The 15,932-nt window shown below is 33.1% G+C and overlaps 1 protein-coding gene across 8 annotated transcripts in view; it reads left to right on the forward strand.

The window, feature by feature from the left end:
• Positions 1–174: 174 nt before the first annotated feature.
• LOC125652816 (ral GTPase-activating protein subunit alpha-1-like) overlaps positions 175–15,932 on the forward strand; it is a 64,738-nt gene continuing 48,980 nt past the window's right edge. For 4 of the 8 annotated variants that reach the window (XM_056165461.1, XM_056165462.1, XM_056165463.1 and 1 more), the window contains exons 1-18: positions 184–375; positions 2,835–2,945; positions 3,057–3,106; positions 3,585–3,642; positions 3,808–3,851; positions 3,944–4,103; positions 4,351–4,472; positions 4,594–4,732; positions 4,874–5,012; positions 5,214–5,460; positions 5,592–5,663; positions 6,394–6,507; positions 9,550–9,975; positions 10,187–10,260; positions 12,180–12,294; positions 13,470–13,592; positions 14,110–14,230; positions 14,435–14,560. In XM_056165461.1, coding sequence (XP_056021436.1) covers positions 249–375; positions 2,835–2,945; positions 3,057–3,106; positions 3,585–3,642; positions 3,808–3,851; positions 3,944–4,103; positions 4,351–4,472; positions 4,594–4,732; positions 4,874–5,012; positions 5,214–5,460; positions 5,592–5,663; positions 6,394–6,507; positions 9,550–9,975; positions 10,187–10,260; positions 12,180–12,294; positions 13,470–13,592; positions 14,110–14,230; positions 14,435–14,560 — 2,368 coding nt within the window. In that variant the 5' untranslated portion in view covers positions 184–248. Of the gene's footprint in view, positions 376–2,834; positions 2,946–3,056; positions 3,107–3,584; positions 3,643–3,807; positions 3,852–3,943; positions 4,104–4,350; positions 4,473–4,593; positions 4,733–4,873; positions 5,013–5,213; positions 5,461–5,591; positions 5,664–6,393; positions 6,508–9,549; positions 9,976–10,186; positions 10,261–12,179; positions 12,295–13,469; positions 13,593–14,109; positions 14,231–14,434; positions 14,561–15,932 lie in introns of all 8 variants that reach the window. The other 4 variants (XM_056165465.1, XM_056165466.1, XM_056165460.1 and 1 more) reach the window with 3 other exon arrangements.

The raw sequence follows: 15,932 nt of genomic DNA on the forward strand, positions 1-15,932 counted from the left end.
TTAAAATATCAAATTCCTAAAAATTTAATTTTAGCTTTCATGGTTCATGATATTCACAAATCATTTTCATTTCGATAAGACTTTAAATAAAATTTACTTACTTACTTTACTCACTTAGCCTATTTTCAAATCGGGTTTGGTGTTTGATTTTCAAATCGGGTTTGGTGTTCTAAATTTATTTGTGCGCATGCGCAAGTAAACAGACGAAAATGACAGAAATTGCAGAAATTCGCCTAAAAATATTTTAAATGTCTAGTGTTTTGGACATGTTTAGGAAAGGTACCAAAGATGGAGACTTAAAGAAATCCGTACAAAAAGTGTCGGATCCAAAGAAAGATGCTTTAACGAGGCTGAAACACCTTCGACACGTACTTGGTAATGTTGCAAATTCATATTCAAGGTGGTGCTAGTGCAGTGTGCATCATAATCTTCAAGGGGAGGATGATTACATAGCGGTGCCGTTTATTGATCTTTCAGCATTTCCCCTTTATTGTAGTTAATTAGAAGCTAAATATTAACAAATCAATAATTTCAGTGCTATGCACAATGTAGTAAATTTTATTTCTTCTCCATTTCAAATGTATACATTTAAAGTACTCTATCTTACCTTGATACCAGTAAGACAAATCCTGTTTCATCCACCCTTTACTTTTGTGATATGCTGTAGCTGTGAGGGAATCGGAATGAATTGTAGGTTTCAGAAATTGGTGATATCTGCAGGATGCCAATATCATGAAAATATAAAATATTGCAAACAGAACAGTGGATTTTGTGTGTTGAGAGTAATATGTTTACTGTGCAATTGTTGCCATTATCAAAGGTGAGATTAGTGCAGAAGATAAAACTGGGTGCAAAGGGTTTTGCGAAATAGTTTTGCATGCATTTTTAAAATATCAGAGATGTAGCATTTTGTTTGTCCTCTTGACTGTTACTCAATCTAATTAATGTTACTCAATCTAATTAATGTTACTCAATCTAATTAAAATCAGATCTTCTCTATTACCGTTACACTTCTCCAGTGTAATGGTTAGAAAAGATCTGATTTTAATTAGATTGGACTATTACTGAGAGTGTGGGGAACTTCATAATTACAGACATTTAGGGTAAACAAGATTTTGATTGGTGTGCAGCTTACATTAATTACTAGATCTCACTTCAGGAGTGCACCTTTGGGTGACTCGTTGTATACACTTGTCTATAAGATATTTTGAATCAGCTTTTGTGGATCAGGTCCAGAGACCATGGTGATTATGAAACAGTTATGATATATATATTCAAATCTTTAATTTCATTTGAGGAATTTTAATCATTTTGTATTAAAAATTCAAGGAGTTTCCCCAATGGAAACATGGACTATATTTTAGCTTCATGTGAGAATTTATGCATAAGATGAAAAAAAAAATTGTGTTGTGCAGTAACTCCAATCTCATGTAAAAATTTAGAAAGATGTTTCTTTATATTGAAAAATCATGAATCCACATCACCTCTCCTTTACAATACTGTACTGGTGGTAGTTCATGAATGTAGATCTTGGATGAAATGGTGACTGGAAATGGTTCAGTTATTTTTCTATACTTGTCATTAGAATTTGGAAAAGTTACATCTAAAGATTTAAATTTGATGGATCTGATTCACATCTATATATTTCATTTAGGTAGTAATTTATTAGATACAGGTACCATATTCACCCTATTTAGTGCTCTGGGCACTTAGAAAATTGGAAAAGGGGGCTGATATATGGAACTTTGTTTTGAAATATTTCCAATGAAATTATGACCTTGACAAATGTTTGAATAGATAATTAGATTCTAAATGAGTTATAATTGTGATAATACTTTCTTTTACAATAATATAATCCACTATGGTCATACACAAAGATGTAGTAGCCATTACTGGTATAAGGTAAGTTGTACTGTATTTTAAAAGTTGAAAAAGTCACAGGGGGCACTTGTAGGGGTTGCTCAATAGGATGAATATGGTATACATGAACTGTTTTCAAATTTCATGTTGAAGTGAGCTAAAAAGTTAGTCAAATTCCGTTGTGTGTGACTCTTACTTTAGTATTGTAGACAATAACTACACTAGTATGAATCTGATCATAAAAATATTATAGTTTTGAAGTTTCCGCAGAATTAAAGTGCAATTTGATCCATATTTCCTCCTTTTATTGCTATGTCAGAGTTTTCATGGGATTTGTCCACTGAAAGTTCTTTCATACTATAGAAAGTTGCACAACATATCGTTGTGTGGACTGATAATGCTATCAAAATGTCTTTTGAACAAGGATCAGATTTCAAAAACTCTGGTAGTGGTATATTGATCAGTATGTAACTAATACTTCAAAATGTGTTGGGGGGTTTTCTATGAAAATATGGTATATATTCAGATTTACATAATAATGGCACTGAATTTGCCTTGATTTTTTTTTTCATTGACTTAAGTAAGAGAGAAAAGAAATCGCATGTACTTTAATGAGAACTGGCGGATCAGTTCATGCAACATTTAAATTTGTAGAAATAGTTTCCTGTACATAAAATGTTGGGGAAGGAAACAGGAAAACATATGACTTTGTGTAATTCGGCTGACTTGGTGTCAAATCTTGTTGTGCAGAATGAAATTTCATTATTACTTTAACACAGAAATGGTCAGATGTTCTGTAATTTTAGTAAATATTAAGTACATTAACTATAATATGATTTCCTGAAAACAAATTCAACACTTGATGCATCGATATGTCAAGAGATGTAATCAATGTTGTATAAAAATCAGCTTCGAGGAAACAGTCTCTAATTCTTGTATATATGTGGGTATATCAGTATAATATTTCATTGCAGATAATCACAGCTTAACAGAAGCAAAGGCATTCTTTGAAGCCAACTACTCACACATCTACTTCATTTTTAATGACAATTTTTCAACGGTAGAGGCAGACCTAAAACAAAGAGGTAATATGATACCATGCCAAGCAGGCCATGAACTCGAAGTTAAGATTAAGTGCAGCTGCCCTATTTATTGGTGTCATATTTTCATTGAATGAAATTTATCATTAATTACAGCCAACAGAGCTCATAGGGAGGAACTAGATGGAATTCTTTTTGTCTTTGAGGTTGGTTTATGTAGTTTTGTTATTATTATTTTTAATTGGTGAATTAAGGTTTTAGGTATGTTAAGTGAATGCATGAGTGCATACTTGATTTTATTAAACCATTTGAGAGATATATGCAGAAGTTGTCAACAGGCACTTCTCACCACATGTTAGTGTTTTATGCAGCAATACATTATACCTAATATAAGTAAAGATACTATAACTGCAATGAATTATTACTAGCACTTAGATTAACTGTGTGTATTATGTGGTGTACATATATTTTATGTATTGGTACAGATCAGAAATAGGAAATAAATGAACTTGTAGACAAGCTTGTTTGACTACATTCATTGTGTTATCATGTGGTACTTTTATAAAGGTCATTTATATTGTAAGTACTTCAAGAATTGTATTATTGAGTACTGTTTATTAAGATTATTCATTTGTATTTTTTTTTTTCCCTTAATAATTCATGTGAGTAAATTGTAAATTTCAGAAAATACTCATACTGTTACCTGAATTAATACACAAGCGATGGATGTTTCACAGTATTGGTGAGATTTTTTGTGCATTTTTTAAGAAAGAACTTCAGTTTTGAAAAAAAAAGTATATGTATAACAGTATTTATAAAAGAGAAAAGAGACCTGGGTCTTGAACAGATGAAATGCATGCATTGTCGCCCCACATTTATCTATTGTTTTTTATCATTATTTTGATAGGGAGAGTTTTAAAAAAGCTGTTGCATCCAGGGAATGGATTAAAGGTATTGAAAAAATTATATCCTTTTGTATCTTTACAATATTTTTTTAAAAAAAATTGAAAAGACTTGTGAAAGTGGTTATATTTATCTCATAGGTGAGGAAAGATGGCATCCGATTGTTCATGCTTTGGTACCAGATATTAAATGAGAATGCTTCAGAAGAGTGCCATGAAATATTCCTGCAACTGGTACCAGGTTTGGGAAAGGGAGTTCATCAAGAAGTTTTATATGGGAAGTCTCCTGAAGCCTCTGAGAGTAAGTACTGAATCAGAGAAGTGGGAGTATTTGTATCATTCACTCCTTTTTATTGGAATAAACAACATATATTCTCTCTTTTGAGTAGAAAAGAATTGATGGAGGGAAAATCCAACACAAATGACTTTAAGCATGTTTCTAAATACTATGTGTCAACATTAAGATTATTAAGGTTTCTGGAATATAGTAAAAGAAAACAAATTTTAGATATACACAAGTTTTATTTGTTACAATATTGTTATTAAAGGTTGCAGTGGGACTATCATGTCAGGGGACATAACTCCAATATTACCTAGCAGTGGAGAAAAATTACCAGAGAATATTACCAAACACTACTTTGATGCCTTGCTGTACTACATGGTGTCTGAGGTAAAAATCACATTAAGAGGAAAAAGCTGTCAAGACATTTTACTGATAAAGGTTTTTTAAATGAATAATCCTAAAGGCAAATGAATCACTAAATACTTGGAATGAATATTCTGTGTTCCAGGTCACCAAAGTGGAGTGGACAAATAAAATGATGAGAGAGACCTGCTTTATATTTTTATTTGATAATTTTAAGTCATCATACTTGATGTGGCTACTTCCAACATTTGATAAAATGGGGGATATTTATAATCCCAAATTAGGTAGGTTGTGATATTATGTTATATAAACATGGGATGTACACATGTATCACTTGGTTCAGCTAGGTCTGTTGTAAAAAATTGTGTATTGGTTATCTTGAATTATACTAGTGCATAGAAGGTACATACTGCTTGTCCCTCCAGATTTACCTGAGTCCCGGAGAGTGTCGGAGTTGGAGAGTCATGATATGCCTGGTAATGTGTCAGACTGTCGATACTCCTTCATCAAGTGGCTGGCTCACTTTGTTTTCATCTCCAAGCAACAAGACAAAGCCATCGAGAAGTACAGTGTTCTATATATAAATTTAGCAGTGATTTTATGGTGATCAAATGATTACCAAATACAAGTGCATTGTCTGATATTTATTTTTCATATGCTTCATGTTGACTCTGATGCAGTAATTGTGTCACTTGCATTGGTTTATTTATATGAGCACAGCATCTTCTTATGTGTAGTCATGCATTGTTTGGTATTATTGAATAGTCAAGTTCCCGAGACAGTTGGTTCCGAGGAGGACATAACAGAATCGGACCAGCCAATGGCAGCAGTTGCAGAAAACATGCCCGGAAGCAATACTAGCACCCTCTCCACCGGCTCACATCACTCGGAGCTGGAGTCCCTCACGTCTAGTCTCTGCTATGAGGAGTGGGGGAATGAGAATGAGATTGTTCGAACAGTTTTGTTTTCCACCCGAGAGAATATCAATATTATTCACGAGTCCTTTAGACAGGTACATCATCAACATAGACATTCTTTGCTGGTGTTGATAAGTATAAATATTTGACACAGAGTTTCTAAACATTGTTGGGAAACAGTTTGTGTACAAGTTATCAAATGATGTTAACTGTTGTTCACTTTCAGGCCTTTCTTTTCTCCTTGAATCAGTCTAAATCCATCAAAATGGTGATCAGTGTGTATAAGGACTGGTTTCAGGTAATGTAAAGGCATGGTTTGTGGAATGTTGTGAATGCATGTGTCAAAGTCATTACATATTTAAACAAATTTCATGGAATCTTCTTTATCAACTAGCATAGATGCATAGCTTAACTAATAATCCATGTATGTAGTTTGATTGATGAAGAAAGATTTATTAACTGCAGGTAGAAACTTTCAATATTTTTATTTTAAATACCATACTTTTTTGAACTTCAAATTTGATAACATGGCTGTCAGCAGAAAACACTTTATCCAAGTACATGCACTTTAAACTTTTGAAAGCAGAGTTGTTAACATGTAATTGTAATCAAGTATTAGGAGAATAGACTAATTGAATGTCAGTATTATCGAATACTGCTGTAGAATCATTTAATTTAATGGTTTGTGGGATCTTCATTTCGTGGTTCAATAGCTTTACAACTTAATATGGGTTCGTGCTCTCCTGTTTGTAGAGAGTTTTAATTCATGAGTTTCTCCATATCATCAAAACGATGAAAATTAGACCCTGATGAAAATTGTTCATTTTGCAATACACATACACTGCATGATATATTGGAATTTTTAGAAATCACTGCATTTTAATTTGAAATATATTGCATGGGTGTTGTACTTCGTAGATACTTGGTCTAGTACATCATAGGACACATCATTTACTAACATGTTAGTTCATAAACCTATCTTAATGAACCTCTTGTGCATAAACTGAATGCTGTTTTTCCTTACATAGCATGATGACCAAAAACCTATCTTCATGCAAGAACCGTCCGATATAGGCTTTGGTCATGCACCAGAATTTCACCATAGCAGCTTGTCTGATATCTTGGAAGAGGACTCCTCCGATGTATGTATGATAATCCTGATGATAATCATGGCCTTGACGTAGAGAATGCCTCCGCTATATAACACGGTCATGTGTCTTTGTAATGTGACTCTAATTAGTATTGTGGAATGCTGAATCATGTTAATATATCTTTACTTTGGAACCATATATTATTATTTATGTGTAGTACTTGGCCATCAGTGAGTGGTCAAATGATTTTTTAATGTCGTTCAGCTAACAGCTCAAAATTACCAACCTGCAAATTGGAATGTTGGAAGGTATGTATTTGTATTAGGTCAAATGATTCGTTTAATTTGTGTGTACTCTTTCGAACTTGCCTAAAACCAGCAATAAATCAGAAGTATTTGATAAAGAAATGAAGATTGGTCTGTTTCATTGATAGAAAGACACTGATGAATTCTTCTGTTATGTATTTGGTACGGTTGTGAATCTCGGTCTGTCTCACCAGTAGATGGCACAAATAAATATGTTTTTTATGTATTTGGTAAGGATGTGAAGCTGGATCTGTTTCACTGATAGATGGACAGGGATGAATACATCTGTTTGTACTGTATATAACCCAGGACAAAGTCATTGTCAACAAAGATTTCTTAACTGCAAACATTTTATTGAAGCTCGAGATGACTGATAAATGTTAGAAACTTGATCTGACATTGCAGGTAGGTAATTCTTTTGTGGAATATACAATCTGTGTCAATATTGATGATAAGGTCAGGTTTGTTTACATTTAAAGGAATCAATCCATGTTGGGGGTGGTTCTGACCTCTTATTCTGACTGGGATAAATGAATTTTGAAGTTTGGCAATTCATATTTTAACGTACCTCCTGTGACGTCATAAGATTTCGGAAAGTCAATGATTTAACAAGATTTATGCATGACAAGAACATAAATTTTGTTGGAATCTTTTTCAATAGTTATATTAAAAATTCTTGTTAACCATAAAATATTTCAAAAGTCTTTAATAGTTATACATGTATATGAATAATCAATTATATGTTTTAAAATATTGAATCTAAGGGCAGTAACTCTGTTTTCGTTAAATTATTTATTAAGTCCATTATGCAATAGATTTCGGTTAATTTTCACAAACATTTTGTATATTTTTTTGAAAAACATTTTCATGAAATTGTTATGAATACTATTATATCATTTCAATCAGTTGTTGTGAAATTTTGATAATGCTGGTTAAGGAAAATTGCAATTTTCTGACGTTGATATAGGTATATGTGTGCTAATTGATAAAAAATGTATTAATACTGCAACATACTTATTTTATCATTTTTATTTGTTACTAAGATATAGTTGAAGAATCGCAAGATCTAGAAGGTGGAATTACCTTAAAACATTTCTAACCCATCTACATTTCAATGCGTGAGAGCTACAGATGACTGTCTATGGTTCAAACTTCGATCTCTCCAAGTTTTTGATCTCTCGTAGTAAAATCAGTCCTGATTTTTTTTCTCTATATAGCTAAGCAAATTCACTCTTGATCTCTTGAAGTTCTTGATCTCTCGATGTGAAATTTGGGTCCCGTAAAACATATATTATTGTTTTTCGCTCTTGATCTCTTAAAGTGGTGATAGTGATCTCGAGAAGAGGGGGTAGTATATACACACCATCCATCGAGTGTATATTATTTCTGCTTGGACCTTGTCTGGGTAACAATAAATGCCAAGGGCTAGCTTGGCGGTATTAATTAGGTGTTTACGTGTATACATGTATAGGTTTTTCACCCTACACCTGTGCTTTGTTTTTGTTATGTGTAATCTGACCATAAATGAAATTTACGATTTGTATGGACTTGGCAATGATGCAGTAATTTTGAGAAAATAATTTACAGACATGTCCTTGAAACATTTGTATTTTGAAAAATAGTGCTTTGTGTAAAGCGACTGGAAATTGTGCTCTGTGAATTTAGTGTGAAACTTGATTATTTATGAGAAATTAAGTACATGTATGTCTGTTTTAGGTTAATAAAAAGAAATGCATAAGCTTAAAAAAAAAAATCATTATACCCCCCGCAACAAGTTGTGGGGGGGGGGGGGGGTATACTGGAATCGGGTTGTCCGTCCGTCCGTCTGTAGATGCAATGGTTTCCGGGCTCTAAAGCATTATCCTTTCCACCTACCGTCTCCATATCATACATATGGACTACCCATGGGATGAAGATGTTCCCTATCGATTTTGGGGTCAAAAGGTCATGCGCACTGGACATCGAAGTAGCAATATAGTTCAGTTTGTCATGCCATTTGTTTTTTACAGTCAGAAAAGAGGTAGTTTATACCTATTACCAACACCCTTTGGGAGATTGGGGTAAGCGGGGGGTATTCTTAGTGAGCATTGCTCACAGTACCTCTTGTTCATGCAAGTTAAAGTTAGAACTCTGTTGTTGAAATGAAGTCAATTAACAAAGAAATATGAAGGACAATCCCAGAATGTTGTAAATATGCAAATTGGTTCCTGTAAAATCTTAACCACAATGGTTGGACCTTAAATTTCTGGCTTTCAATCTCTTGAGCTCGGGAAGCTTTATTAAGAATCCTTGAACTTTGAGTTATCTCGAGTCATCTGTACTATGCTTTCCTTGCATCAGCATTCAGACTATGTGATAAGATAATGAAATGTTTACTTTCAGTTTAATGGTTGTAGTATTACAACAGTGTACATTTTCAGCTGTCTACATGCACCTGTGTGTATCATTTCTAAGAGAGAGAGAGAAGAACACATAGTTTTCATTGAAATACATGAAATTGTTTGATGATTCATTGATGGCAAGTACTACACACAGACGACCATTAATAATTGTATAAACAAGAGTGCTTATTCCTACAGAACTTACCTATATAATGTGTAGGTAGACTGTATATGAATGATCGCAGATTAATGCTATACCTGTACAGATTAATGCTATACCTATACAGATTAATGCTATACCTGTACAGATTAATGCTATACCTGTACAGATTAATTACCCAGTATGTATGACAAATGAATATACAGTGTAACGTATCTATAAAAAAAAACTCGGTATTTTCATTTAGGAATCAGCACCTCAAACCAAAGATCTCTCCAAGTCCCTGCCATCTTTAGATTCCATCAACAACTCACGAATCAGGAATGCCTCATATCTAGGGGCCATTGGTGATCTTGCTGATGGTGGCAAATTAAATGATGTCAGAGCAGGAATACAAAAAGTCCTGCAAGTCTTCATTGTCAATTCAGCCAATGTGTTTCTACTACAGACAGATGATGAAAGTGCCATGTCAGAACAGGTAAAACAAACCGATGATGAAAGTGTCATGTCAGAACAGGTAAAACAAACAGTTGATGAAAGTGCCATGTCAGAACAGGTAAAACAAACCGATGATGAAAGTGTCGTGTCAGAACAGGTAAAACAAACAGATGATGAAAGTGTCGTGTCAGAACAGGTAATACAAGCAGATGATGAAAGTGCCATGTCAGAACAGGTAAAACAAACCGATGATGAAAGTGTCGTGTCAGAACAGGTAATACAAGCAGATGATGAAAGTGTCATGTTAAAATGAATTATAGGAATGTGTTGTGGATAATATTTCTGTAATATCAATTTAAAGAGATGTTTGTAGAAATTGAAGATCCATGCATGCTTTTGTATTTCTGAATTCAGAACTGTGTTAAAGTTAGTATTTGACATTGCAGGTTGATTTATGTAAGAAAGTTATAAATATCTACAGATATCTAGTCATGAACATCAAAATGGAACAAAAGACATGGTAAGTGTGGGAAAAGTTTACGTCGTTTAGTAGTTTAATTAGATTACAAAGTTTAGATACTGTGTAAGGGGGGGGGGGGGGGGGGCATTACTTCTGACATCAAAAATGGCTAGTTTGGAATATATACAATACAGTGAAATTAAGAAAAAGTGAATAAGGCATGATATTGTGTAAAAAGGTAATTAAAAGTTACACTGAAAACTTGTTTTGTACATCAAAGCATCTACTTGACAATTACCTGTATTTATTCCGATGTACCAAGCTACACAGGGATTTTTTAAACTTTGATTTCAAGAGCCATTCACATTTGGAAAAAGAGTGATATATGGTTGAAATTGGGAAAAGCTAGTTGATTTATGTACTGATTTAAGCAAACTTCAATTTCCTGTTAAAGAAAGATGGAAATGTTCAAGTAAAGTCATGACTCTCTGAGTCTGATTTTACCAAAGGAAATTAATATTGGTCTCCAGTCTTAAGTGATGGCTGAAGATGACAATGTTTTCCTTATCTGAATCATCAGAACTTCAATTGTTTGAATACTTTTGTTTTCAATATCATTCTCTGAAAATTGAAGGAAAACTCTGGGAATTTGTTTCCATTGAAAGACTTGTATCACTGTCATGAGCATGGTCAACCTCGGGACCAGTCTCTTGTTGATTTTTCACCTGGTCACTTATCGGGGGACATGGATTCCTCTCTTGAAGATCCATCTTTAGTTTACAAATAATGAAATATAAAAACGTAGGTTTCCTGTTTTTACTCTCTTCTAATCTAATTAATATAACTTTATGACAATGATATTTTTAAGTGACATTTTTGTCACATCGACAGATTTATAGAATACCGATCCCGAGTTAATTGCAATAAAGTTACGAACATAGATTAGATAAATTCTTGAAATATCCTGAGTGACAAGTTCCTAACAATAAATAAACAACTTCTTGATTTTTGATATCTTTTTTTTTATTGTTATCATTCATGAATTTTTAGGTGTCATTTTGGGGAAAAGGTCTGTTTTCAGCATTTGAAATAGAACTGAATTTCGGCCCTCTACAGACCTTAAAACTACATCCTTCAATGTTATTCATGACAGTTTAAAATCATCTTCTTATATAAATCAGATCTATTTTATTTCCATAGAATTTCTAAACATATCTTTAATTGATATTAATTTTAATTTCTGTTATTAAACACCAAGCCCATGCCAATAATGGTTCACCTTATCAGTTTGTTCAGTACAGGTTCAATTAAATCCACCCTGGTGTATTGGTCTATACAGTCTACATTAATGAACACCTTGAAACTCACAAATTTTTTTTTTAATGAAAATTATATGATAATGTTGTAAGTAAACATTTAGTGGGCCTCCTATATTGCTTTTCAAAATTTCAAATGTACTTTACTTTATTTTTGCATATGGTATGTATAACTTTTTCATTTATTGCTATGTCTGAAACCTTTAACCTTTCCTGGATTTTTGAAATTTTGATGAAACAGTGACCACTTCTTGATATTTTTTTTTTCTGTAAATGTAAAACAATCCAAGGAGCAATATTTATATTGTTACTAATATGTATTATTCAAAGCTCAAAATCCAAAAACAGTCAAAGAATTGAGACAAATTACAAGGAGGGATGCAAAATGGTGGTATTCATGATTTTGTCACATTTTCTAATTTCAAAAAAAAAATTTATAAATTTTTTACTGCTAAAATTTTGTCCATTGATTGATTGATTGTATATTGTTTAACGTCCGTCCAAGCCATATACATGTACATGTATATACATTTGTAGCCCTTTCTGTGTTTTATATTTTGATGAAACAGTTTTAATCATATGTAGGCTTCATCATTAACTTGAACTTTTGATCGGAAGGTAATTTGAGATGTATTAAAAAGCAATTTTCATTTTCATTTTTAGGGAGAAAATGCTTCAGGTGTTGTTGTGTATTACTACGGGAGTGTTAGGAGATGTTCCTATTTTCAATCAGAAGGCCACTGACCTTCAGAAAAGATTAGCAACCCCAATATTTCAGGTATCACTATCAAACAGACCAAGAAATTCTTTTTATGTAGATAGATATATATACATTGCATGGCTTTTTTTTTTTATCAACAAAACATACGATCATTACTTTTTTGAAAGATAATTAGACAGGCTTACACAACATTTATAAGTCAATAGACAAGTTAATACAACATTTATAAGTCAGTAGACAGGTTAATACAACATTTATAAGTCAATAGACAGGTTAATACAACATTTATAAGTCAATAGACAGGTTAATACAACAGAGATAAGTCAATAGACAGGTTAATACAACAGATATAAGTCAATAGACAGGTTAATACAACATTTAAAAGTCAATAGACAGGTTAATACAACAGAGATAAGTCAATAGACAGGTTAATACAACAGAGATAAGTCAATAGACAGGTTAATACAACAGAGATAAGTCAATAGACAGGTTAATACAACAGAGATAAGTCAATAGACAGGTTAATACAACAGAGATATGCCAGTAGACAGGTTAATAAAACAGATATTCATAGGAGTGCATTCAGTCTACACTGTAGTTTATTTCATAGATTCTACTAGGTTACAAGTTTACACTAATCCTGTGTCACAAATATTTCTACACATGATAAAACTCATTCAATTGCTGGGTAGGATGAGTCAGCCTTGTGTTAGAATCTGGTTAAAAAGATTAGGGAATATAGCAATGGCCTGATGAGATCATGCAAAGTCTCTCTCGATCATGACAACAGTTTCCAAGAATAACAGTGAATAAACAGCTTCATACATAACAACATACTGATATCTAGAGCATTAAACATGTAGAGTGCATTACATCAGCTGTTCAGTTCACTTGGTTGATTTTACTAATACTTGTTTCAGTCAAGAAGGAGAACTCTTGCACTTCTGTATTGAAATTCTTAAGTAAATTTGGTTGTATCAGTTCAAATGATATTTGAAGATCGCTTCTTTTGAACTGATTTTAAACCTAGATGAATATGGGGTAGCCTCAGTACCTTGTAAAGTCACACTAGGTACTGGCCGAGAACCCAGACAATTCATTGTGTCTCCTCAATGCTCTTGATACCTGATGCATCAAAGAATACCAGGTATTGATTCATGTATTTGTTTAAGTTTTATGAATAAAATCAGCATTTTTAAATTAGCCTTGAAAATTGAGTGAATACATTTCAGACAATCATTGTTACTTGGATTCGTGCTAACCTGAATGTATTTGTGAGTGGCCAGCTATGGGACCAGTTCCTAGAAGTGCTATCCTCCCTGTCAGGCTGGTCAGAACTTATCAGGCAGTGGGCGGTAAGAAGTCCAGCTAATGGCTGACTCTTAATGTTCAGTGACATCAGTATTGTCACAGCATGTACACTCTCTGGGATCTCAGTTTGATGTGATTAATTAATCTTAATTAAATGTTTTCAAGAGATCAGTGTCACTGATCTATACTTTACAAGAAACTCTTGCATGAATAATATGCAACAGAAAATAATGAGAACTATATTTAAGGGAATTTCTAATCTCTCTAAATAAAATCTTAAGGCATAAAACTGATTCTGCAGCATAATCAACTGGTACAATGGAAAGAGAGTAACACTGGTTTGAAGATATATTGTATATATAAAAGTTATCTGGGAATATGAAATAGATAAAGCCTTAACAAAATAAGAAATTTCAGCTGTTCGATGGTGGCTTAAACAAAATTGTTACATTGTATAAGAAATCTACTCATATGTGTTCTAAACAAAACAAGATAAGGTTGGAACATCACGAAGTTTTGTTAATGCACAGAAAATATGATGTAGTTTTTTTTTGTACACAGAACACGATGGACACACTCACACGAGTTCTGGCCAAGCAGGTGTACGGGTTAGATCTGACAGACCTACCTCTACAACGGCTGACGGAGCAGAAAGAGAAAAGACGACGAGGGAAGAGTCAAGGTACATAACTCTTCTTGGGAGAATCAACAGCTGTTCATATTGTTAATCTCAGCTGTAAACCTGAGTGTGTTAAGGCATGTGCTATTTTTAGGGATGAAGACCATTATTATGTTCATCACTAATTACACCAATTTATGACAATGGTTTAGGGAAATGTACTTTTAGGTCATTGACCATTTATTATCTTGATATAATTTGTAACAGAGATCCCAAGGAACAGGAACTGTGATAAGAGTTTCTCTCGCTCCTGGAGTAAAAATGAGCCACCCTATGATAAGGCCTTCTCCAGCACGACTGTGCCATTTGAGAGGGGGAAATATAAGAGTGATGGTAAGATCTTATACTGAACTTACAGTAAATGTGTGATATTTATGATACAGAAAACCCCTCAATTTTTTGTATATTTTAGGGTACAACGATACACTTGACTCACGATACAATATGTGTCACGATACATACGATACTTTTACACTAATTTTGGTATCATTTAGTCGCACTTAATTGTATGACACATCAGCAAAACAGTGCTTACAGGTTGTAACACTACAGACGAAGACTTTCTTAGCATTTTCTTCCGTTGTTCGGAATTCAAAATGTTCCCATATTGGAGATTTATTGGTCTCAGGGGGAGAAGTTAATTCAGCAACACCACCTCATTACTGGAAGCCATTTTATGCTCCTGCCAGAAAGTGGTCGGGGCATATAGTTTTACTTGTCCTTCCTTTCGTCCTTCGACGACATCCAATTTTCTGGACTTTTTTTAGTAATCGTTTTGAGATAATGAACTGATTTTTTATAGGCAGGTGTATATTGATCAGTTACAGATCAAGTTTGAGTTTTGTTCTGGTTTGTTGATATTTGATGAAGTTGTATTTATTTTATGGCTGTTAAAACATATAAAGGATTGTTGTCGAGTTCTTCATTGTACTAAATGCATGTAACATACAATCTGAATACCATATTCAATGCTATACTTAGTTGGATTTCCTACATTTGACTTAACTTTAGACTGACACATCTAGTTACAACATAATTTTAAAGGGGCATGAACACAATTTGAGATAAAAAATTTCAAATTCATTTTTAATGTTTAGTATGCTTGACTAAGGTATTACTAATGGTCAACAAAACTTTGAATGTCGGTAGTCGAGGTACATAGGAGATACAGAGCACACAAGTCTTTGTTATGGTAACAAGGCTTGTGCCATGTTATTGTTTACATAGGTTAAATATACTAGTAAATGTTCGTTTAAAGCAATTCTTTTTCAATTTTCAAGTTAATTCTGAACACAATTAAATAGTTTCTAGTGTTTGTTACATCTTATTTTGTTTTAAACATGCTATTTTCTATTACACCATCTGTGTAAACAAAAATATGACAGGAGCCTTGTTTACATAACAAAAAATTGTGAGTACTGTATCTCACTTGTAACTCAACAAGTGATGTTCAAATTTTGATTGGCCATTAGAAATACTCTAGTTAAGCATTATAAACAATAAAATGGAAAAATAAAATTTGGAAAATTTCAGCTCACATCGTGTCCATGCACCTTTAAAGACAAATCGGATGGTTCAAATTAATCCCGATTGAGAATACCAAACCGAGGCATATTGTAAAGAATCGTGAATCGAACTGTTGCATAATATTACCATGATATACTGTCTCATGGTTAATCATTGTACCCTTAGTATATAAAATAGT

The sequence above is a fragment of the Ostrea edulis genome, chromosome 5, assembly GCF_947568905.1.
Source record: "Ostrea edulis chromosome 5, xbOstEdul1.1, whole genome shotgun sequence".
In the NCBI taxonomy this organism is placed as follows: Eukaryota; Metazoa; Mollusca; class Bivalvia; order Ostreida; family Ostreidae; genus Ostrea; species Ostrea edulis.